This window comes from Sesamum indicum, linkage group LG3, assembly GCF_000512975.1.
Source record: "Sesamum indicum cultivar Zhongzhi No. 13 linkage group LG3, S_indicum_v1.0, whole genome shotgun sequence".
In the NCBI taxonomy this organism is placed as follows: domain Eukaryota; kingdom Viridiplantae; phylum Streptophyta; class Magnoliopsida; order Lamiales; family Pedaliaceae; genus Sesamum; species Sesamum indicum.
Genome location: NC_026147.1, coordinates 8828534 through 8851745, shown reverse-complemented (window position 1 = coordinate 8851745; position 23212 = coordinate 8828534). Strand labels below are relative to the sequence as shown.

The following is a 23212-nucleotide window of genomic DNA, read 5'->3' as shown; positions in this document are numbered from 1 at the left end:
CCCTAATCAGTAAACAACCTTGGGAACGTCCTCAAGATTTAATTTACCGACAGCATTAAGAACTAGAAAGGCCCAATTCTAACCAATAAATTCCTACGAGGATTTATTTAAGTTAGATTGTGCATTCCCCACAACATAATCGAAAACTTCTACATAATCAGTTGTGTTGTGTTACCACTAGTTATCGAACTAAACAAACAATTACGGATTTGAAAGTTCAATTGGCTAGGCAAATAGACAATAAATATAATCGAAAACTTCTACATAATCAATTATGTTGTGTTACCACTAGTTATCGAACTAAACAAACAATTACGGATTTGAAAGTTCAATTGGCTAGGCAAATATTCTTGACAATAAATCAGATTATTTGTAATAAAAGCACAGAGAACAACACAAATACCAATATGAATAAAAGTAGAAAGCATAAATTAGATCTCACAACCCGTTGGATTTAAGCGTTCACCAAGTCTTCAACCGGAATGAGAGGTTTAGCTAGACATGCTCATGAAAGAACGCATGAAAAGCAAAATAATATAAAAACGTAGAGAAATAAAAGAGTTCAAAAGTTGTCTCTGAAAGTGAATTACATCACCTATTTATAATAGCTGGATACCTAGTTCTACTAGGATTAGAAGTAGATTCCTAGTTGAACTAAAAGACTTATAGAGATAAAATTATAATCCTAGTTAAACTCTTCCTTCATCAGAGGTAGTCCAAGCAGTTCCAAACTCTTGCCAGAATTTGAGTTTGAGTCTTGTTTGAATTTCCATTTTGGTGCTTTTCTTCATTTTCCAATTCTTTTGTCCTATTGCTGCAAAATAATATTTAATTAGGAGTATTTGATCACAAAATAGGCTAAAATATTATATGAAATAAGTACAAAATGCGATTCTATCAGTACTCCATTGAATGTACTTTTTTCCTCTAGCGAACATGTTAATATAGGAATTTTAACATTGGTTCACAAAAATGTTATTTGAACTTGAATGAAATTATATTTGAGAAGTAGAAGTATTTAACACTAATTAGGTGAATAATTTTTTACAGATACACAAATAAACAACTGTTGGGATTCTTAGATATTACTAGAATGGCATTCACAACAGGGGGAAATCAAACTAAGAAGATAAGATAGTATGATAACATTGACCACTGTCTTAGAGGAAAGTTGCATATTCTGTTTTAGAAAATTCCATCAATTTCTAAGTGTGCAGTTGTACTCTTTTGCTTATTTAAATTTAGTTCTTGGTGACTTGTCATTTAACCCCTTCAATCCTGCAAGGTGTTGGTCAGAACCTGTCAAGATATTCCAAGTGAATCATTTCTCGAAGTTCATATACCAACAGGAAAATCATGCAAAAATTTATATACTGAATGATTTTCCATTTTAAATAAATTCTAGTGAGGTTTCCCTTCACCTGCAGAAACAGACAAATTGGTTTTTGGTGCTAGTAGATTTTCTTTGCAACTCGACTTGCAACATTCTAGAATGACTTGTTTCTAGCCTTATTATGATTTTGGATTCCTGCTTTTGATAATTTTTCAAGATTCATTTGTTGCGTGTGGAGCACCACAAGATGCACCATCCGTTGTCTAATTGATGTAAATTCAAATGCATTCAGTCTGTGCAGATTGCAAACAAGAAAATGGCCTCATTAATCATATTCTGAAAGAGAAGAAAGTCCAAAAAAGAGAAAGTGGAAAATTGAGGTTTTTAATACACCTGATGTGTTTTTATTACAGGTGAATCGAATCAGGGAACTGCCACAGAATAACTACATTGTGGCTACTCACACTGACAGTCCTGATGTATTGCTCCCATTTCCTCAATCTTCTATGTGACCTTGCTGTGTTCTTTCTTCGTTTTGATGTCCAAGTTTAGCAAATGCTTTATATGTCGTACCTTTTTTAAATTGGATTAGGTCCTCATTTGGGATGTTGAAAACCAACCCAATCGTCAGTGTGTTGCGGGCGCCAAAGCGTCTTGCCCAGACCTGGTATGCTCTCACAAAACTTCTTGATCCACTTGATATCTACTCTTTTGACATGTATCTGTCAATGCATGCATTACTATTCAAGCTGGTTGCAAGCTTAAGCTTATTACTTTGCATTTCAACTTTCAAGTTGTTTATTTAATTTGTTATGTCCCTGAGTAGCTACATGTCTAGTTTCCTTTATATACTATTCTCCTGCTTAACTATCATTCTCCTGATGTGGTGATTGATAACTTGATATCTACCAGATACTGACTGGACATCAAGATAATGCTGAATTTGCTCTATCCATGTGCTCTGCGGAACCCTTTGTGCTCTCTGGAGGTCAGATCATCTTCCTTCTGTGTGTGTGTGTTTCTGTGTGTCTTTGTGTCGTTTAGATGCGCACTTGCCAATACATCAATGTATGTATGATAACTTAATCATACTTTGAAGACAGAAATGGTTATATACACTTGTTATTTGATTAACAAAAAGGTGCCATGCCAAACAACTACAGATAACTTGCATAGACCTCTTCATTGCTCATTTTGTTCAATTAATTTTTCTTCTGTTGCTTTTCTACCGGAGCTTTTCTTTATCCATGTAAAATGTTCTAGTTTAGCATATTGTTAACCATGAGATATATGTGGCAGGGAAGGATAAGTCTGTGGTTTTGTGGAGCATCCATGACCATGTATCATCTTTGGCAGCCAATCGGAGAGCTCGACAGTTTCCAGGCTCTAAGGATGATGCTGTCACTGGTAGGACTGGATATGGCTCCACAGTTCAAGCTCGGGGAATTTTCCAAGGACACGACGATAATGTTGAAGACGTCCAGTTTAATCCGTCGAGGTAGGCCACTTTGTAAATAAAAAGTGGTGTTAGTTTTGAGATGGAAGCTAGATTTTTTATGTGCTGAAGTACGTCTTATATGTCATAAATATCAGTTTAGGCTGGATATCATATAAAAAATCTTTAATGGATTGCACGTTTCAAGTTCTATATCTCAAATGTTGAAATCTTCTTTTTTTTTTTGTTTTTTTTGCTAATGTTACCTCTGTTTTCACCTTTGCTCGTTTGAATGTGTGATATAGTGCCCGGGAGTTCTGTAGTGTTGGTGATGACTCTTGCCTCATACTGTGGGATGCAAGAACTGGTTATTCTCCTGTCTTAAAGGTTATTTGCTCTACCTTGTCTTCTCAGCATTTTTGGAGCATCATCTCTGAAATGCTTCGGCACTCGACTTCTAGTGTTTTGAAGTTGTATTATCTTTCCCTTGCTGTGCAATGTGGTATTATATCATTGCATGAGTATCATGTGAAGTTGACATGATAAATGCTAGTTGATTAAGAAAGTACAGTGTAAAGTTCTGATGGTATTTAAATTATCATTGCTATATCAAAGAATGGTCTACCATACCTGCTATTCATTCTGTAAAAATGTTTTCTGATTTGTCTTTGGTTTGACCATGTCGCAGGTTGAAAAGGCTCACAGTGCTGACATTCATTGTGTTGATTGGAATCCTAACGATCTCAATCTAATTTTGACTGGGTACTTTTTTACCTTTAATGACCTTTAAGTACAGTTTAATGTTTCAGGTATTTAGTTACAAAATCATAAAGGAAAAACTGCCAGGACTGATACAAGTTTATGAGTTCAGAGTTGCTTCCATCCACTTTTTATTTTTTTGATTAAACAATTCCTACCTCTTTCAGATCTGCTGATAATACTGTTTGCATGTATGACCTTCGCAAACTTACTTCTGGAGGAGTTAAATCCCCCATTCACATATTTGAAGGCCATGCTGCTGCTGTCCTGTGTGTGCAGGTATTAGAAGCGATTACATGTCACTTTGTTGAATCCTTATGTGGGAGACTAACAATTCATACTGTCATATTTCTATTGCAGTGGTCCCCAATGAAAGCTTCTGTATTTGGCACTTCTGCAGAGGATGGTATCTTGAATATCTGGGATCACTCAAAGGTGAAACCATAAGATATTTGTATGGACTCCCTGTACTATTTCTATCTGCAGTGTCAAATTTGTGTGCTAACATAAATGATATGATGCTGTCATAAATCAACTTTGGGAAAAAAATTTAAAATGTAGGGGTATTAAGTTTTTAACCATTTTCTTGTTGAGGAACTATATTAAATTTACTTGAACCGAATTGTTAACAACGCAGATTGGCAACATGGAGGGCGGTTCTGGAACAGGAAATTTGGGTTCGCCAGGCTTATTCTTTCAACATGCAGGGCACAGGTACTTATCTATTTCCACTTCTTGCTTGAGCATTTACTCATAATACCCTGATCTATATTTCTCATTTCATGATGGCTTATTTGAACAAAAACTGCAGGGATAAGGTCGTCGATTTTCATTGGAATGCATCAGACCCGTGGACTATTGTTAGTGTATCTGATGATGCAGCTAACAATGGCGGCGGTGGAACACTACAGGTAACAAGAATTTTCTTGTGCTTCAATAATGTAAAATTTCCTATACGTCTTATACAACTGTTTACCTATTGGGAAAACTGTATTATTAGCATATATGATTATAACTAGTGATATCCAAGTTGTCTTGGTATATGCAAAATTGTGTGACCAGCTTGTGCAATATGCAAATAGAATTGAATAGGTCTTGGCATCATAAATAACATAAACAAGCAATACCATGCCCGTATAGCTTGATAAATTGACCATACATAAGTTTTCTTTATATGACAACTCGATGTATTCTTTCTTTTTCTCATAATCTGCCTGGATTTGTTTGCAGATATGGCGAATAATTGACTTTCTCTATCGGGCGGAAGACGACGTTGTTAATGAGATGGGCAATTACAGATCTCACATACTGCCATGCTCTTCCTCTAGGAGGAAATGAATCTTCATGTCTTCTGAAACTCTGATACATTTAAACGTTAAGTTTATGGGGCATTGTCCTCAAAGTTGTTGAAAGATTGAATCTTGGCTTTTTTGCTGTGACAAAGCAGCTAACCTTTATCTCCCTCTATCTTGCATTTGCTATGTTCTTGAGTACGTTTGAGTTTTTTTTTTTGGCATTTGTGAAGAGTTTCTAGACCTATATATTTGAATTCTGGTGGGAGAAAAAATGGATGAATATAAACCGCAGGAAGGTTTTAAGTATTAATACAAAAGATATAGTTACTTATTGATCACCGAACCTTCACCAATAAATACTTAAAGTAGTCATTAAACTAAGACATTTTACCAAACACATAAATGAGAAGCGCTACAGAGAATGCTATCCCCAGAAAGTCGCGTTTCATTCAAGCCACGACTCTGGGTTTTTCTAAAATAAATGATCCTCCACTGCAGATCTACTAAAACCCCTCTCTGAGTCTTTGCCCTCTCTCTCTCTCTCTCTCTCTCTGGTCTTTCTCTGTCAGCGGAGAATCCGAATCGAGACTAATGGGTCGTTGGATCTTGGGTCGGGGCGCGGCCATTGCTTTCTGCTTGCTTCTCCTGTTCTCGTCCGGGCAGTCCTTCTACCTCCCCGGGGTTGCCCCTCGCGATTTTACAAGAGTATTGACTTTCTCTTACTATCTCAATTTGACAGTCTTCGGTTCAGAGCATAATCTAGTAACCCTTTGATCAGTGGATCTATCGGTAGTGTATCAGATTTCTCGGGGGGGGGGGGGGTTTTTTCTCTTTTGTCACTTTTCAGCGAAAACTTAGGCCAACAGAAAGGGATGGATCAACCCATCTATATATCTCCATTGCCTCACTCATACCAAAAAAAAAAAAAAAAAGAAAACCGGGGGGGGGGGGGGGGGGGGGGGGGTTGGGTTTGACTTATGGATGAAGATCTAGGGTTTTATACGTTGAGATAATTGATGAGTTACTGAATTTGGATGGATCCGGCTGTTGTATTGTGTATGAAATTGGTGTATAGTAGTTTGTTTTAGTATTTTGATTTTTGGCATTTGTATTCGAGTGGATTGTTTGTTTATCATTCCGAAGTAGTTGACTCGGGCACTTGCGTTTTAGTGATAATTGATGGGAATGATTGACTTCCGGTAGTATGGTGCACTTTTTGTTTGTTGTCTTACTAGTTACTATAGCTAATTCTTTCTCGTGGGCACAGAGTATGTGTATTGTGTGTGGTGACAATTCATGTGGATAGTTAACCTGCTTTGATAGTAATGTATGATTTGGATTTTTGTGAGCATTTGTTACAGCGACATATGGAATGATCAGTATGGTGTGGGGTAAAAAGGATGGTGATAATGACATAGCATGTTAAGAGCCATCTGAATACTGTCATAAAGTCACTTGAAAAGGGTGCGACATATCTTAGCCTTAAGTTGAGGGATTTCATATTTTTGTTGGAAACTTGATCCGTTCTTCCTGTGCTATTCCATATAGATAGTTCTTTTAACTTTTTCATCAAGGAGTAAGCCATTGTTTTATATATGGAGACGCATAACTGGGTTATCAATTGCTAATATTTTTTAAACTAATTCATCTCAGCTATTCTGATAACAGATTTCAGCAAATGCTTCTCTTTAAAAGTTAGGAACAAAATTATTTTTATTATGTTTTGTTTCAGTTGAGAATGAATGGTTCTATAACATATTAGTGAACACTATAATCTTAATTGTTGCATATCTATTAGCTTAAGGAGTTAGTTGTCTTCAGATTTTATGTTTGCCAGTTTTCTTCTTGCTCACAATGAAGATCACTTGGCATGCAATCTTATGCTTTTTCCAAACATAATGCTTGTTTCTTCCAATTTTTCATAGGGGGATGAGCTTCAAGTCAAAGTCAACAAGCTATCATCTACTAAGACACAACTTCCGTATGACTACTATTTCTTGAAATACTGCAAGCCACATAAAATCCAGAATGTTGCAGAAAACCTCGGAGAGGTTCTTCGGGGGGACCGCATTGAGAATTCAGTTTATACTGTATGCCATTAGTAGTTCATGACTCTATGCTACCTCTGGCAATACATTCCTTTATTTCCTTTGTTATATATTTTTCCTAATATAGGCCTTTTGGATCTAGTTTCGCATGAGGGAGGAACAGTCTTGCACAGTGGCTTGTAAAGTGAGTCTTGATGCTCAAGCTGCAAAGGATTTTAAGGAAAAAATTGATGATGAGTACAGAGTCAATATGTAAGTGGCTGATGGAGTGACCTTGATTTTCTTTTGCTGTTATCCTTGTTTTTGCTTTATTACTTTTGCTGATTTCTGTGTTGCTCTATCATATTGTCTGATCATACAAACTGATGAGTGCTTTTATGGATGCTAACTTCTGAAGTTGCTTATAGGATTCTAGATAACCTTCCAGTAGCTGTACTTAGGCAAAGGAGAGATGGAAGTCCATCAACCACTTATGAGCACGGTTTTCGTGTTGGATTCAAGGGGAATTATGCTGGGGTTAGTCATAGTCTTTTCTTTCTTGTCCAGAAGATATTTATTTGTGTATAATTGTTTTAGTGCATGTAATCTTTTCCAGAGCAAAGAGGAGAAGTATTTCATTCATAACCACTTAAGCTTCAGGGTTATGTATCATAGAGATCCTGAAACGGACTCTGCTCGAATTGTTGGGTTTGAAGTTACTCCTGGCAGGTTTGTTGCTTCTGCATTTAGATTTCAGTTATCTCCTTAGTTTGCATGGATGTTGAGGCTTCCACATGTTGTCATAGAAATTCTTGAGATAATAAACTATTGAGGGAGATTCTTTTCATATCAATACATGCTTGAGGTTTTCAGTCCTGGCTGTAGAGAATTTGATTTTTTCATGAGTTTCATTTGGTTTTCACCTAAATCTGTTACAACAGCATTAACCATGAGTACAAGGCATGGGATGAGAAGAACCAAAACGTGCCAACATGCAACCAGAACACGAAAAATTTGGTCCAAGGGAGTACTGTTCCACAAGAGGTGGACGAGGGCAAAGAGGTTATCTTTACTTATGATGTTACTTTCAAGGTACACTTTTCGTAACCAAGATTTTACTTCCTCCTCGCTGGGATCTTTTGATGGTTCTGCAACAATAAGAATGCAAATCTCTTTTGTAGGAAAGTGATATTAAGTGGGCGTCAAGGTGGGACACCTACCTCCTCATGAATGATGATCAAATTCACTGGTTCTCAATCATCAACTCTTTGATGATTGTTCTCTTCCTTTCTGGTATGGTTGCCATGATAATGATGAGAACTCTGTACAGAGATATTGCAAACTATAATCAATTGGAAACACAAGATGAAGCTCAAGAAGAAACAGGATGGAAACTTGTCCATGGAGATGTTTTTAGGCCGCCTTTAAACTCTGGATTGTTGTGTGTTTACGTGGGAACTGGCGTTCAGATTTTTGGGATGACACTTGTGACAATGATTTTCGCATTGCTAGGCTTCCTCTCTCCTTCCAACCGTGGTGGACTTATGACAGCCATGGTACTGTTATGGGTTTTTATGGGTTTGTTTGCTGGCTACTCATCTGCTCGTCTGTACAAAATGTTCAAGGGCACTGAGTGGAAGAGGATTACCTTAAAAACGGCCTTCATGTTTCCTGGGATTCTATTTGCAGTCTTCTTTGTGCTGAATGCTCTCATTTGGGGAGAAAAATCATCTGGAGCTATACCCTTTGGAACAATGTTTGCTCTTGTGTGTTTATGGTTTGGAATATCAGTACCATTAGTATTTGTGGGTAGTTATTTGGGTTTCAAAAAGCCTGCCATTGAAGACCCTGTGAAGACCAATAAGATTCCTAGACAGGTACCTGAGCAGGCCTGGTACATGAAACCCATATTCTCTATACTAATTGGAGGTATTCTTCCATTTGGGGCCGTCTTCATTGAGTTGTTCTTCATCTTGACTTCCATCTGGCTGAACCAGTTCTATTACATCTTTGGCTTCCTCTTCATAGTTTTTGTGATCTTGATAATCACATGTGCGGAGATAACAATAGTTCTCTGCTATTTCCAGCTGTGCAGTGAAGACTATCATTGGTGGTGGAGAGCTTATCTGACAGCCGGCTCCTCTGCTTTATACCTTTTCCTGTACTCAGCTTTCTACTTCTTCACTAAGTTGGAAATTACTAAGCTGGTTTCAGGCATTTTGTACTTTGGGTATATGCTCATTGCATCATATGCTTTCTTTGTGGTGACGGGAACAATTGGCTTCTATGCTTGCTTCTGGTTTGTCCGCAAGATATATTCCTCCGTAAAGATCGACTGATGCACAAATTACATTTATGGGATTCAACAATTTCGTAGAAATGTCCTTCAGGTGGATGCATCATAGAAGTGAGGTACTGTACCTCCAGTTTGCAGGACCAGAGCTATAAACTCTGTAAAATTTTCACTGCCTGCTAAACTTCATGTTCCTGTTACCAGTGTAGGTTTTGCTTGTATTTTAACCTTTTTGCTTATGCTCATACCATGTTGAAGAGTTTCTGATAGAAGTAACGGATCATAACTGTCTTGATACTTTATGATCGGTGCCATTACAATTGTAGCTTAATATATTCTACTGGTCTTCCTTTGATTTTATTTCGACCGTCAAGCATAGCAATGTTTTTTGCATTATTTCCTATAGTCTTTGATTTACTTTTGAAATCACAATTTGAGTCTAAAAGTATATGGTTCTTGCACTTTATGTTGCATGTTATTTGCTTGTCTCTATTATAATTTTCACGGATTTGGGAGGTTGAAAGGAATATTCTTACTAGTATACAGGTCTTGCTTATCTGGGGACTGAATGCATTGATTTTCGTGCAAGTGTAGAATTCTCAGTTATCGGCATTTAGTTACCTATGCAATTCCTTGAGCATCTAATCTTCCCTCTCAAACCAATTACCCTTCCGAAAGGACCAATTTGCAGCAAATGCACTGCTGCGCTTGGGAGGTGGAAAATGTAACATACTGCTGACTGATTTTCATCTTGGAATCACAAAAAAGTGAGTGAATAATGCATGGCATTCTTTTTAGGTCTTTGATATTAAGGAATAAAGATGTGAGGTAGTGTCCTACGGTTGCAAGTAATTAATGTATTTTAGTAGTAATATGTTGTTCTTTGTTTACTTTGCATTTCTTGGTGGATGCAGAATCATAAATGTATTGCGTACAAGATGTAGTAATAATGATTGTATGTTGGATGATTTCAGAAATATCAATATATTTTCAAAAAATAATCTTAAGATATACGACTTTTATCTCGAGAAGAATCCGTTCGTGCTATAAGACTCATCTTTTACCGAAGTAAACGACCCACTAATATTTTTGAGTGTGTATAATGTGCTTCAGCGTCATAAAAATTTCACATCCAACTCTTTTCAGATAATAATACATTCTTGCAACATCAATGCAACTTTTCTTGAGTTCTAGCCAAAACTAACGTCAATCTAACTATAAGTAAAACCATAACATTTCTACCAAATGTTAATATTAACTATATGAAAATTCATTATCTTAACATCATAGACACACCTGAGAGACTTACTTGAACACCTGCAAACTACCATCACATCTCTTTCATACCAAAAAAGAAGCATGAGTTCTGTTCTCGTCAAGACCAAGATACATCTAGATGGTAGCCGAAATCCCTGAATTCTTGGAGTGGTATTTGTACCCGATTTGACCGTTTAGCCGATTACCATATCCGGTGATTCTTGAAAGCCCACTATAAATCTATTGAAGTACATAAGATTCAACGCTTGTAAAAAGAAAGCTAAAGCCCAGTTTTAGATTAAGACATAGTTAGTGATGATGAGCACAGTACTAGAGAAAACTTGATATACAGAATATCTATTTTGCACTATCCATGATCGATTAGCGTCCAAGAGAGGAACTAAGAAACTATCAAGGATCAAAAGGTTACCGCTCATGATTTCATTTTTGAAATCAATACAAAGAGGCACAGGCAGCAGCAAAATTTCTGCAACAGTGCATGGTTTTGGGTTTTGGATGTACATGGTGTTATTAGTAAATCAGATAAAATTAGCCCCAATACTAGTCCCTCAACCCGAGCATGGTTTAAGTTTCCCATTTCTCTGCCTGCACAGAGAATAGCTATGTCAATTTCAAGTGTGGATGATGAAAACGACCAAAGAATGCAGGTCCAAGACATTAACACAAACCAAAATGCGTCCTTCTTCTCCTGTGCCAGTAGCTCTTCGAAAGATATATCAGAAAAATCAGCATCTGTACTCTCCACAAGATTGCTGGATTTTGCTTTCATCTCCACACAAGCACCAATTTCTAGCATCTTTAAGATGAGAGACAACATAAACATCATGTAAGAACCCAACGACCACAAGACAGAAGAGAGCAAGGTGAAGTTTAAAAGCCAAGGGAAAACAAGTTTCAGTCAGTTGATTTGAATGAGAAATTTCAGCACATGTATGTGTGGAGTTTTGCTAAGAATCATGTTATTTACAGAATAATTCAGTACTAAGCTTGCATCCACTGCATTCATACCAACTTTATTTACAAAGTAATATGTTAATCCAAAGTATAAACAAGAAAGGAAAAGAGGGTACCTTTTTATACGCTGGAGAGACCTTAAGCTGTTCTTGGAGCCAATTATATACAAAAGCATCCTCTTCTAATCTCTTTTGCTCTAGTTCTAGCTTGTATATCTATGCATAATCAATTAACACATTGCAATTCAAAGAGATGCTCAAAGTAAACAAGCAAATGGGAAACTGAGACCAGTACCAGCACCTGTTGACGGAGGCGGTCAAATGATGACCTGTCTGCCTTAAACAGTAGGGCCTTGGTAATTGTGAATCGCCGTTTGATGACCTCGGACCTGTTTACCATGTAAGTACAGATAAGATCATGAAGACTAATATTATAGTCAAAATATGAACTTTCTGTCTGATACAAGTATGTGTTCTACAAAGTTACAAATTTGCAACTTCTTGAAAATGCAAGCAGAGCAGAGTAGGCAGTTCTGAGAACTTTTTTTTTTTTTGCTAGTCCTAGATAAACCTAAAAATTGTTCAAATTTAATAACCATAGCATGAGTAGAAGTTGCAATGCTTGGGTCTCAGATATAGAACTTGAAACTTTTGACAGAACGCAAAACAGAATATGCAAAAATGAGAACAAAGCGGGTAGGAGGTGCTCAAAGATTTAGACAAACTATAACAACAAACTCAGGCATGAAATGAACTTTTGATATAAATGATATAAAGCAAATGTTGCAGAGATGTACTTGTTCTGCAGCTCGTTTCTCGCCTCGACCAAGCAGTTAACAAATTGACCAACCTGAGAAGTACTACGTTAGATATTCTTAATAACATTCAGTGCATGCACAGATGAAATCTAAAATTCTGAAAATCAGATGCCTTAGCGGTTGACACAGCATTTCATCACGCTAGATGATTAGACAACTGTTTGAATTACTATGGCCCTAAAGTCAACAAACATTTTGAGCATGAAAGAGAGTAAGGGCAACATATAAAGGAAATAATAAAGAACACAAATCACAAAAAAATGTCTGCATTTTCAGCTGTTTCCTCACTATGAGGCTTTCACTATTTATATAACACATCCTTCATATTCTCTCTAAATGATAACATGTAAGAATGGATCAGACATAAACAGCTCTACAAGAAAATGATCAAGTTCCAGTTTATAAGCAATATTTCTACCATTATTCATTTTCATTTCATGTGTAGCAAAGAAACTGAATGTGCCCTCAAATTTGCAACATTCTTGGATTGAATAGCAAGTGCGAATGAATTTACATATTGAGAAATAATGAACAATGGTGCTTGAATTTTCAAGCTATCACAGATTCAAATATAGAGGTAAAGTCGCATGCATATATTCAAGTTTAGCTAAAATCTAGCCAACAAATAAATCTAGTAATCCCAATTCAGAAACAAACCATTCATTGTCCTTCATTTCTACAGGCATAGCATTGAGCATGTACGGAGGGCCTGAAATCTAACACCATAATGTGCTTAAAATATGCACATAATGTAGCAGAAGGAAAGGATGACCAGACTTTCTAAAAAAGTACTGAACTCAACAGTCCATTCCTCAAGGTTAATATAGAAACTAGAGACAAGGAAAACAAGAAAATAAATACTTAATCTTTCCAGGAATGATCAATCTTATACCACCGTAACTTATAAGCAGCAGTGCGAGATAGAGGAAAAACAACCAGAAGGCAAAATACTAATTACCAAACAGGTAGCAGAAAGAATAGTTAAAACCTGTTAGCTGTGAATAGAAATCAGCCACAAGTTTTTATTTCTTTTCTCTTTAACGTAGCATGTTAAAATCTGATTATGACCTAATCTATGTTTCATGCGGGAAAGTGCCGGAGGATGATACCTTTCTCAGAGTTATAAGTGCCCCACAATATAGTTCCAAGTCCACCCAAACTTGAAAAGTTCTTCACTAGACTAAAGAATAATGCCAAGTGAAATGTGACCCAACCCAAATTTAAATCTATTATATCCAACCAATTTAATCCTACTGTTAAAACTAAAACAACTATGCAGATGCAGTTAGCACATTTTTCATAGCTTCTAACTTCCATATCCAAAGTCTTGCTCGTCTACGTAGTAACCGGGAAACTATTGACTGCTCATGTTTTCCCCTGAACTTTCAACTTCACTGGTTAATTCCTTAAGTCCCTCATTCTTCAAGCACAGAAGTAAGCAATCTTCTAAGAATATTTTAAAATAATTGAATTTAGCAATACTTGTAAGAGTCAACCTTCCAAGTAAATGCAGCTTTCGACATCCACAATCATATACCATTTGTAAACAATAAGAATCCACAGTTTCAACCAGAAAACCATTTCTTTCAGCCCTACATCATAAAACTTATTAGGACGAATTCAGTAAGCACACCGGTACATAAGAGTAATGCCATATCCCAATACAAAGCCCCATAATACATCATGAAGCCAATAAATCAATCAGTAACAAACTCCACAATATACAATAAGTCTTAGCTTAGAAGAAAATGACATACATCAAACAACCCCACATAGCATCACAGGAAAACACACTCAAACACATCAAAAGACAGGCACAGATCCAATAGACCCGGTTCCAACATATTGGTAGTATCAAACAACCACCTCCGGGCTCTTCTTCTCCAACACATAAAGTGCAGCCTATTAGCCATAGGATTAGAGCGCAGAATATATGTACTTTGACAGGGTTTATAAAACACAAGGAACAAACTTACAATTAAGTAAAGCGAACATATTAGAAACAACCACTCCAATAATTAATGAAATGGTAAAAATACCTGATCAAGAGTCAATCCATTTGATCCGTGAGACTTGACAAGTTGATCATATTGCTGCTTGATTTTCCTTTGAGTAGCACTAGAAGACTTAGTGAATGGATACAAACACACCAACTCTTCCTTCTCCTTTCTCTCCTCTTCATTTGGGCCGGGCCTCTTCTTCCTCGCTCGCTTCTTCTTCCTCTTCTTTTCTTCTTGACCCGACCCGCTCTTCTCACCTGGGTCATCATCAAAATCTTCACTTTTACTAAAAAGTTCATCCCATTTCGGCGAACTCGATGGCAAGATCTCAAGAAGCAATGAGCGGGCCAAATTTTCCGGGTCGGTCCCGCAGCCAGTTTCTTGCTTCTGTTGTGGGGCTATCTTTTCATCGTCATTTACAGGCAAAGACTGGATTTTTACGGAGTTCTCTTCCTTTTTACACCGAGTACCGTGGTTATTGTTCTTCAAGATTGCGTACAGGGTGAAAATGAGAACCAAAAAAGTAAGGAAAATGAAGAAAGTATAAGAAGACAGCATTGTAATGTGAAAGAAAGAAGCCGTAGGCGATGAATTATCAGAAGAACGAGTGATTAGAAGTAGAACCGGGGTGGCCGCCATGGGAAAAGAAAGATTGTGCTTTTCACTGTGTGTTGTGTGTATTTCGGATAAATTTATAGTGGGTGAAAAGAAAACAAAAGACTGAAACTGGATTTGGGTTTGCTGCAGTGCAGGTGGGGTTGATAATATATATCACTTATTATGGGATGTGCTTTTGTTTGTATTTCCATAGGTCTTATATTGCATAATCTTCAATTCTTGAAAGGTGATAGTTTTTGTTTTATCCTAGGTTTTTCTATAAGCCCTTTTTTAGAAATTTCTTTCTAATTAAAGTTGAATTAATGGGCAGCTCAAAATTGTTGGATAATGATCACTATGATCTGATTGCCAAAATTTTTTGAAGTAGAACTTTTGATGCAATCTGTTCCAACTGCTCAAGGAGTAAGTAGTTGAGTCAAAATTATGTTACCATCTCACTATACAAAATGTCATTAATTTTGTCAGAATAATGCCACATTAGATCATAGATTAGTACAGGAATTTCTTTAATTTGAGTTCACATTTTGGTTCCATTTTGTCCAATATTGAGTCTAGATTATGATCCCTTGTTTCATTTGATTTCATTTTCATCTTTGGACCCCTTATACCCTTGTTATATATCCTTTTAGCCCCCTGTATTTTCTAATTGTAACACTTTGGCCATCTAATTTGAGGAAAATCATGAAAACCATCAAAAGAAATACAAGCAAGAGGGTCAATTTGGACTCTTTTTTTTTCCTTCATAAATTCATACCGTTCCATAGATAAATCTTGATATCTTGGTACACTTGCTGAAGCAAGTTTTTACAATGGCGAAGCAATGAGAAATGGTTGCTTCCTCCACATGAAGAGTACAAATGCAAATCTTACAAGCCAAGAACTTGATTGTCCTAAAAGACAGGAGGCATGTGCACATGGACTCATCTATCATCACAGTGTGCATTCTAACCCCCTTTGACCCCAACAATGAACTATCTATATATACATACTTTTTTTCTCTTGAATCATCTTCAAAATCTGCTAAGGCTTTGGACTAGAAGTGTGTTGCATATATGTACAACTTCACCCCAGCAAAGCCCAAAGAAAAATGGTTGTCCCGGATTGGATAGTCTCTGAATTGGCCACCTTAAAACTGAAACATAGGAGGACCTGGAAATGAGAGGAAGTATGACGATTTATTAATTGGCTGTTGGGTTTTTCTCATTAACTGCAGACGGCCTCGACAAAAAGTTTCTTCATGATATTTGGACATGGGTCGCCTCCAAAGATCTCTGGTGTCACAGGCACCGTGCAAGATTGTTGGCCGACACAATACTGCAAAACCACACATGGAGAAAGGCAAATGGCAAGAATCAGACAGAAGCAATATGTTAAATGTAAAAAGTACTAACATGGAAAGTTCTTGTCTGTACTAAGTTTGATCTGACTCAATCAATCACACGGAAAGTGTTATACTACTCGCTGTATAATTGTCACACGGAAAGTGTTATACTACTCGCTGTATAATTGGTAGCTCTCCTCAAACTATATGTCATTCACACAGCAAGTGTAATGCTCTCACCATGATTAGCTTGGATTTGAGTGAACCTGTTTCAGGCTTAAAATTGCCTATAGTAATATTGAGTAAGATCAGTATTTACCCTCTCAAAAACGTCGTAAGAATGAAATGCATGACAGCTTCCCTGGCGGAAGTCACCACAAACACCCTCGGGAGTTCCAAAGCTAGCAAATTTGATAGACGAAATCTTCTGACCGGAAGCACACGAGAGGTGAGCTTTGGGCCTTAATGGTTTATTGACTTCCCCTGATGCTAGCATTTGCCAATTCACTAAAGTCGGCTGCCATTCGAATATATCTGCGCAGACACTTGCGACTTCTCTTTTAACCAGAGAGATCTCATAAGGATTTCCTCCCCATTCTTCAAATACAACCAATAGGTTACCAGTGGGATAAAGCCACGAACGAGGAACGTGATACCTGAAAAACAATATTCCAATGTCTTGTCAGATATTCCATCTGAAAGACAAGAATCTTGGAGCTATATGGGTATTTGTATTACCATCTCTGAGAAGCTTCACCGCAGTTGCCCAGGCATTTTTTCTCGTTGAACCACCCGGCATAGTTGCAGGGGACACAGTCGCCAGATGCTTTGTACTGATTCCAGTAGCGTCCAATGCTTTGACCATTTATCCATACCTGACCTTTACTCATGCTATTCATATCTAAAGCCAAAGGCTCATCTCCTTCTGGAGCATTGAAAGTTGTCTGGAAGATAAAGTGAAAGATAATCAGCAGGCTTGATTAGCTTCAAATGTAATCAAGAAGAATGATACAAGTTGAGATGAGATGCATTACGACTATTCAGTCACTTAAAGAGCATTTCAATTCCCAACATATGAAAGAAGGATATTTCTCGGTAAAATTTTATCTCTCGACACTTGAAGTGCAAAGTGAACTATTAACCATCCTATGATAAAACCAATTACTGCTCTTTCCATTTGAGTAGCTTATTCTCTCTAACTGTGTGAAGCATACTGACCTTGTACCATGTCAGTGGTTGCCTTTCACTGACATATGTTCCTTCAACCCATTCCACAGAAGAGCTTCCACTGAGTGAATGAAGGCTCAAGGATTCTCCTCTTAGACCAACCTGTCCAGAATAGGATCACAATTAATGGAAGAGAATGCAGGCTAAGAGACAATCTTGAACGTTCATGAACTAACCTTGTAAGACCATTTTTGCCATGTCAAGTCTCTTTTTCCCTCATTTAGACCACTGAGTGAAACAGGACCAAGAACACCAGCTTTCCATGTTTCGAAGTGCGGGCCAACATTCTGAATTCAGGCGCATAAGATATCAAATTGAAATCACATAAACAGAGGTAGCCTTTATGATTACAAAGATGGCCTTGAATGTAGGAACAGATGGGAAGTAGAGAAAAGAAAAGAGGACGAACCGGGAGACCAACAGCAATGCTAAGTAGAGCAATTTGGTTTACTCCAGCTTTCAGATTCACACCTTCACTGAAAGTCAGTCTGGGGTCTTCTAAACTTCCATAGGCAGTTCCTGTGAGAAATTACAGAAATAAGATATGTGAATCTGAAGAAGAGGTCCAGCAACTATCACTATGCTCTCAAAGTAGATATTATATTATCTCAGACAAATTAATTTTGTGAGAATTCGCAGGGATCCAAAGCAGTAACATAAAAATGAAATTTAACACCTCATTTTCCAACTAAGGGATTCAGGAAAAGTTTGGGACAAAGGGAGATCAGAACTGAACATGAAAACTTTTCTTTTACTGATTATGAACAAATTGAAGCACAGTGTTTTCTAGTTTCCATTGCATCACAACAGATTACAACTGGGTTGCCCACCTGATAATTGTCCATTGATAAACACATGCAAGGCATGGCCTGCAGATAATACTGTGAGCACAGGCCACTTCCCTCCTCTCATAAATCCTTCACTTGGGTCAATCTTCACACTAGATAATAGAAACAAACAAGAAAAGGTAAGTATTGGGAAGGAAAACAAAGTCTACATTTATCTTCAATCTAGATTTGTTGTAATGCTCAAGTGAATTTGAATGCTTAAAAGTTACAAAGTTTACTTACTCTGTTGTATACCACAAATAGTCAGTGTTGTCTCTGGTGGTATTGATCTGCTCCACCAGTCCTACCATCGTAAATGAATTGTCATCATGTGATGCTGTCTCTTCATTGTATGACTCCCAAGAAAATCCTTTGCTGACAGGGGTCATCTTCATTTGCGCACTTTGAGCACCAATCTTCACAAAAAAATTCATGAGGATGTCATGATTATGCATGCTTTAATATGAATTTCAGACACATTTTTTCTCAAAATAAACAGAACATAAATGACTCAATTAAAAGTCTTTACTTACCCTTGCCGTATTGTAAACAGTGTTCTTGCAATCAGGAAGTATGCTGATAGACCAAGGAGGCAAGTTGTAATGCATATTCCCAAACGACACCTTTGCAAATGAATGTTGATCGTAGTTTGCAAGAAAAGCAGCACAGGCTCCGGACTTTGATTTGAAAACATGAGCCTGTATGGTAAGAATGAAGGTGTAGCAAATGTTTAGTTTTCACTATAGACAAGGGTTAAGAAAACAAGAGAACAGTAAGCAAAACCCAACCTCCTGATTGTTCCCAAGTGAAGTAACAGTGGGATCTGCAGATACTAGAGCTGGCTCACAGAGCTTGATTGCTCTATGTAAATCTTTCAGATGGCCCCATTTAGGCTGCCTCAGTAGTCCTACATATTAAAAATAAGATGTTATTGCTTATGCCGGCGACGCGCTTAGATTTAACTAGTTCATCTGCTAATATATTCCTGATAGTTAAAGGCTAAATGATAAGGGCTTTCTAAATCATTAAGGTGCATATAATTGGTTGTCTTATCAGAACAAGCACCATATAGCATGTAGAAATAATAAGTGCCTCAAAAATTTCCAACAAGATCAACATGTCACCTATCACTGGAGACCAGTTCTCCACAGTCAAGTTTTAATCATAAGTGATAATCACAGCCCACCATGGAAACCATATTCAATCGCCACTAGTATTTCTCAAAAACCACTTTACAGATAATGACAGAATTGCCCTCTACAATGATGTGGCAAACTACAAATTATGCCGGAGCCAGACTGGCAATAAGTGTAGTTTTTTCTTTATTTGAAAGGTCAGACATATGTACTTTTCATTAAAACGTAATTATCTGAAACTCCTCTTCAACTGCTTTCATATCCAAACTACATACTGCTGATCATTATCAAATATTTGCCAGGCATCAGCACAAAAGCATGCTACATCTTAAGGATAAAACTTCAACAAAAACAAATACAAGGAATCTAATCTGTGTGCATACCATACTCATCTAGAGGAGCATCATAATCGTAGCTAGTTGCAATAAATGGACCACCAGCAGTCCTGCCAAAGTTTGTTCCTCCATGATACTGACGAAGAAGAATACAATTAGCCAAACCTATCATGAACTATGTTCAGTCAGCAAGTTCAGATAACAGTCAATTTTACCATATAGTAGTTAATGTAAGAGCCCCCTTTCTGAATAAATTTGGCAACTGAGAATGCCAAATCTTCTACTGGTCGGTAGGGAACTGGACCACCAAACTCAGTAAACCTATAAAAGATGATGAAAAATGTCATTTGCCAATCAAAGATATATAAGCCCCATTAAAGTTATTTTCCTCCAAAATAGATGGGAGAATGATGAAAGTTCACAATATGGTGTTATCAAAAGACCAGTTCAGTATTTACCAGCCAGTCCATGCTTCAGTCCACATCTTGGGCTTATAAGCCTTATTGGGAGAGAAGTAATCACAATAGAAGCCATTGCAGGTATTAATCTGCAAGATTAAAGCACATGAAAGCGGACATCAACAACAATAATCATATAATACTGTATGTTAGTAGATAGTACATTTTCTTACTGGCTCGTAATTTCCAATAAGCCTTAGACCCCAGATAAATGGAATTAGAGTTGATAACTATTCCTTTTCAGAATAGAAGAAGCGGAAGTTGAAAGTTGAGCATGATAATTTTATAATCAGCAAGGACATATGTCATAATTTAGTCAAGGGCAAGATTCATAGGTATGTGACTATTTAACAGACAAAACAAAATATATTGGCATGATGGAGTGAGAAAGCAAGCCATGTGCAGGAGTGTCAAGATCTCAAATATCATTAATTACCATAAATGGGGACAATATACTTTAGAATAAAAAATTCAATAGTAAACAAGTGAACACTACATGCAAACCATTATCAAATTTGAGCAAAGAAGCAATACTCACAATTGGATCAGGAGCATCATCTTGCTTGCACATGACCCATGGAACACCAGTGCCAAGATCCACAGCCATTTTTGCTGCCCATTCCGTGTAAGCTCGGCCGGGTTCACCAAGCTCATATTCCATTGGTCCATACTCATTCTCAATCTATGACAGAAGGAGATTTTTTTAAAAAAAAATTAAAAAAAAAAATTGCTCCTAATTCATTGGATACCTTGAAGGTATGTAAAAGCACAGGCTTATAGTGATTTAAAGAAACACCATAAATTGAAAGAACTTTGACTACCTGAGATAATATGATCGGACCACCTTGAGTTTCATACAACTTTTCGGATTTCATCATATTGACAATCTTCGTTGTGAATTTTTGCATAGCAGCCTTTTGTCAAGGGATTGTAGACACCAAAAAGATTGCAGCAAAAATCAGAAACCAACTTAACTGACGAAATAAAAATATTAAAAAGATCTGTGAATTCATATTCCAACAAGATCAGTTGCCTAACCTTAAAAGGCCCATTGTCTGTCCTGAAACTGATGCCAGGGACATACTTCAGCCAAACTGGAAAACCCCTGAAAATTGGAAAGAACAAAGTGCTCAGTATTTTAAACATGGTCCAAAAGATAGAACATATCTTTCACTTTCAGTTGTATTACCCAAAGTTCCATTCAGCACAGGCATACGGACCAATTCTTAGATGGACATAAAGCCCTGCTTCTTGCACCAGCTTAATAAACTTCACCAAATCATACCTCCCTTCAAAGTAATACTGCAAAAACACAAGAATCACTTACATCTCAGCTACAGAGAAATTACAGGTAAAAGAAAATGTGTTCAGACTTCCCATAAAGATGAAAACACACCACTAACCTTTCCAGGTTCAGGTTCATGGCCATTCCAAAAAACATAAGTCTGAATCACATCTACGCCACCTTCTTTTGCTTTCTGAATAAGATCTGGCCACATCTACAATATCCAAGAAAACATACAAGACATATCTTGAGAGTTAGATATACATTTTATCCGAAAACAGCAAAAATGCAACCCCATTGTCGAGATATTCAGAGAAATTACATGGAAGTGAAATTTGGCATAAAATATACCTCAGGTGTGCTTCTGGGATAGTGAATGGATCCAGAAATAAGAATCTTCCTCCGCCCATTAATAGAAATGGACTTAGAGTCATATGAAACGGAACCTTCTCCACAAGAAATCCATGAGCTGAATACCACCAGCAACACAAGCAAAAACGCATTGCAGCACATTGCAACACTCAAGCCCATAACGCCAAAACCCTCTCAAGAATGTAAAAACTCAGAAAGCAAAGGCCTCCCTTTTCACCACCCCACTAACTGTATTCTTTGATTCTTTCTTCCCCTTTTTCCTACTTTATTCTATGCTTCTTTGATCTTTCAACTAGAGAGAGAAAAATGGAAAACTAAAAAAGATGCTAACTTTGAGAAATAAGAACAACAGTCAAGAAAATAAGGCAACCAGCTGTTAGGCTTGTCTTGAGTTCTCCCCTCTTTCCTTTTCTTTATAATAATTTCCCTTTGCACTTGCAGCAATGGTAATAATGGGAGAGTGAGAAGCTGCACACTGTGTTTGTGTGTGCATTACCACACCAGCTTGGTGGTGTTGTGTTAGTAAATGTGGATTTTGGGACTTGCAAAATGCTTCTAGTTTTTTTTTATGCACAAAAAATCGGGTATTTTGGTTTCTTGATAATGAAAAGTGGGACCCACTTTCAAGAATTTGGGCCCACAATCACTTGGCCCCACTTTTACCCTTTTCTCTGCAATTTTGAGCTTCTCCCCATAAAATACTGGGTTTCATCTGTTTTTATTATCTCATGAGGAAAGATTTCTTTATAAACATATATATATAATAGTAGGCGTGTTATATTATTTTTACGTGTATATAATAAATAATATTTTATATTTTAAAATAAATTATAAATAAAAATAAAATATATAAATTAATAAATTAGTATTTAAAAATTTAATTTATAATATTATCGATATAATAAAAAATTAGTGTAATAGAGTCACTTTTGTGAAAAAAGAAATAATTATAATAAAATTAAAAAATTATTTAATTAGATTTATAATTTTTATATATAAAAAATGATGCAGTAATGTTACGAGTGTAGATGATTTTTCTTTTTTATGTTAATATTAATTAAAATATTAAAAGAATTATGGGTGTTGCAGAGAAAGCTATCTCTAAACGCGCTTATTAACTCCACTACAATAATAATAGTTCATGTACAAAGATTCGCTCTATTCATCAATCCCAATAATCTCTACGGTCGGTCCAATTCTTTGATGCATTCCTTTCCTCCCCAAGCGCAGCTTGGAGCGTTCTTGCCACTTCCCAAAGCTTACGCTTTGGGAAATGGATCAACGCGCGATAAGAGCGCGTGCCGAGGTATCATTCCTTGTAATTAAACCCTAATTCTTGGTTAATTACATGGTTTTATTACATGGGTTTTGTTTGTTTTGCTTTTGTTAGTGAATAATCACTTTTTCCCCCTTGAAAAGCTTTGGAATCATGTGTTTGTCAT

At 36.8% G+C, this 23212-nt stretch overlaps 4 protein-coding genes across 6 annotated transcripts in view; 2 read left to right on the top strand and 2 right to left on the bottom strand.

Annotated features, from left to right (window-relative positions):
* Window positions 1-5008, top strand: part of LOC105157749 (WD-40 repeat-containing protein MSI4-like) — a 17802-nt gene extending 12794 nt beyond the window's left edge. For all 3 annotated transcript variants that reach the window (XM_020692333.1, XM_011074211.2, XM_020692334.1), the window contains 11 exons: window positions 1747-1812; window positions 1926-2000; window positions 2246-2321; window positions 2633-2831; window positions 3074-3155; window positions 3457-3530; window positions 3695-3806; window positions 3888-3962; window positions 4165-4241; window positions 4339-4438; window positions 4758-5008. In XM_020692333.1, the coding sequence (XP_020547992.1) occupies window positions 1747-1812; window positions 1926-2000; window positions 2246-2321; window positions 2633-2831; window positions 3074-3155; window positions 3457-3530; window positions 3695-3806; window positions 3888-3962; window positions 4165-4241; window positions 4339-4438; window positions 4758-4865 (1044 nt within the window). In that variant the 3' untranslated portion in view covers window positions 4866-5008. The remainder of the gene's footprint in view (window positions 1-1746; window positions 1813-1925; window positions 2001-2245; window positions 2322-2632; window positions 2832-3073; window positions 3156-3456; window positions 3531-3694; window positions 3807-3887; window positions 3963-4164; window positions 4242-4338; window positions 4439-4757) is intronic.
* LOC105157748 (transmembrane 9 superfamily member 7) lies at window positions 5325-9502 on the top strand. Its single transcript, XM_011074210.2, has 7 exons — window positions 5325-5527; window positions 6748-6912; window positions 7013-7122; window positions 7278-7386; window positions 7466-7578; window positions 7791-7941; window positions 8031-9502. The coding sequence occupies exons 1-7, from the start codon at window positions 5414-5416 to the stop codon at window positions 9186-9188; spliced, it is 1920 nt and encodes a 639-aa protein (XP_011072512.1). The 5' UTR covers window positions 5325-5413; the 3' UTR covers window positions 9189-9502.
* LOC105157747 lies at window positions 10669-14970 on the bottom strand. The gene is made up of 6 exons (XM_011074209.2): window positions 14231-14970; window positions 12171-12223; window positions 11675-11762; window positions 11491-11589; window positions 11089-11216; window positions 10669-11005 (listed from the first exon to the last, which is right to left on the bottom strand). Exons 1-6 carry the CDS (start codon window positions 14828-14830, stop codon window positions 10969-10971), a joined length of 1005 nt encoding a protein of 334 aa, XP_011072511.1. The 5' UTR covers window positions 14831-14970; the 3' UTR covers window positions 10669-10968.
* Window positions 15520-22302, bottom strand: LOC105157746 (beta-galactosidase-like). The gene is made up of 19 exons (XM_011074208.2): window positions 21750-22302; window positions 21517-21612; window positions 21303-21415; window positions 21152-21218; window positions 20935-21027; window positions 20652-20795; window positions 20114-20202; window positions 19871-19976; window positions 19704-19791; window positions 18973-19091; window positions 18718-18882; window positions 18428-18600; window positions 18188-18297; window positions 17767-17876; window positions 17534-17644; window positions 17349-17459; window positions 16869-17074; window positions 16450-16786; window positions 15520-16123 (listed from the first exon to the last, which is right to left on the bottom strand). Exons 1-19 carry the CDS (start codon window positions 21927-21929, stop codon window positions 16013-16015), a joined length of 2529 nt encoding a protein of 842 aa, XP_011072510.1. The 5' UTR covers window positions 21930-22302; the 3' UTR covers window positions 15520-16012.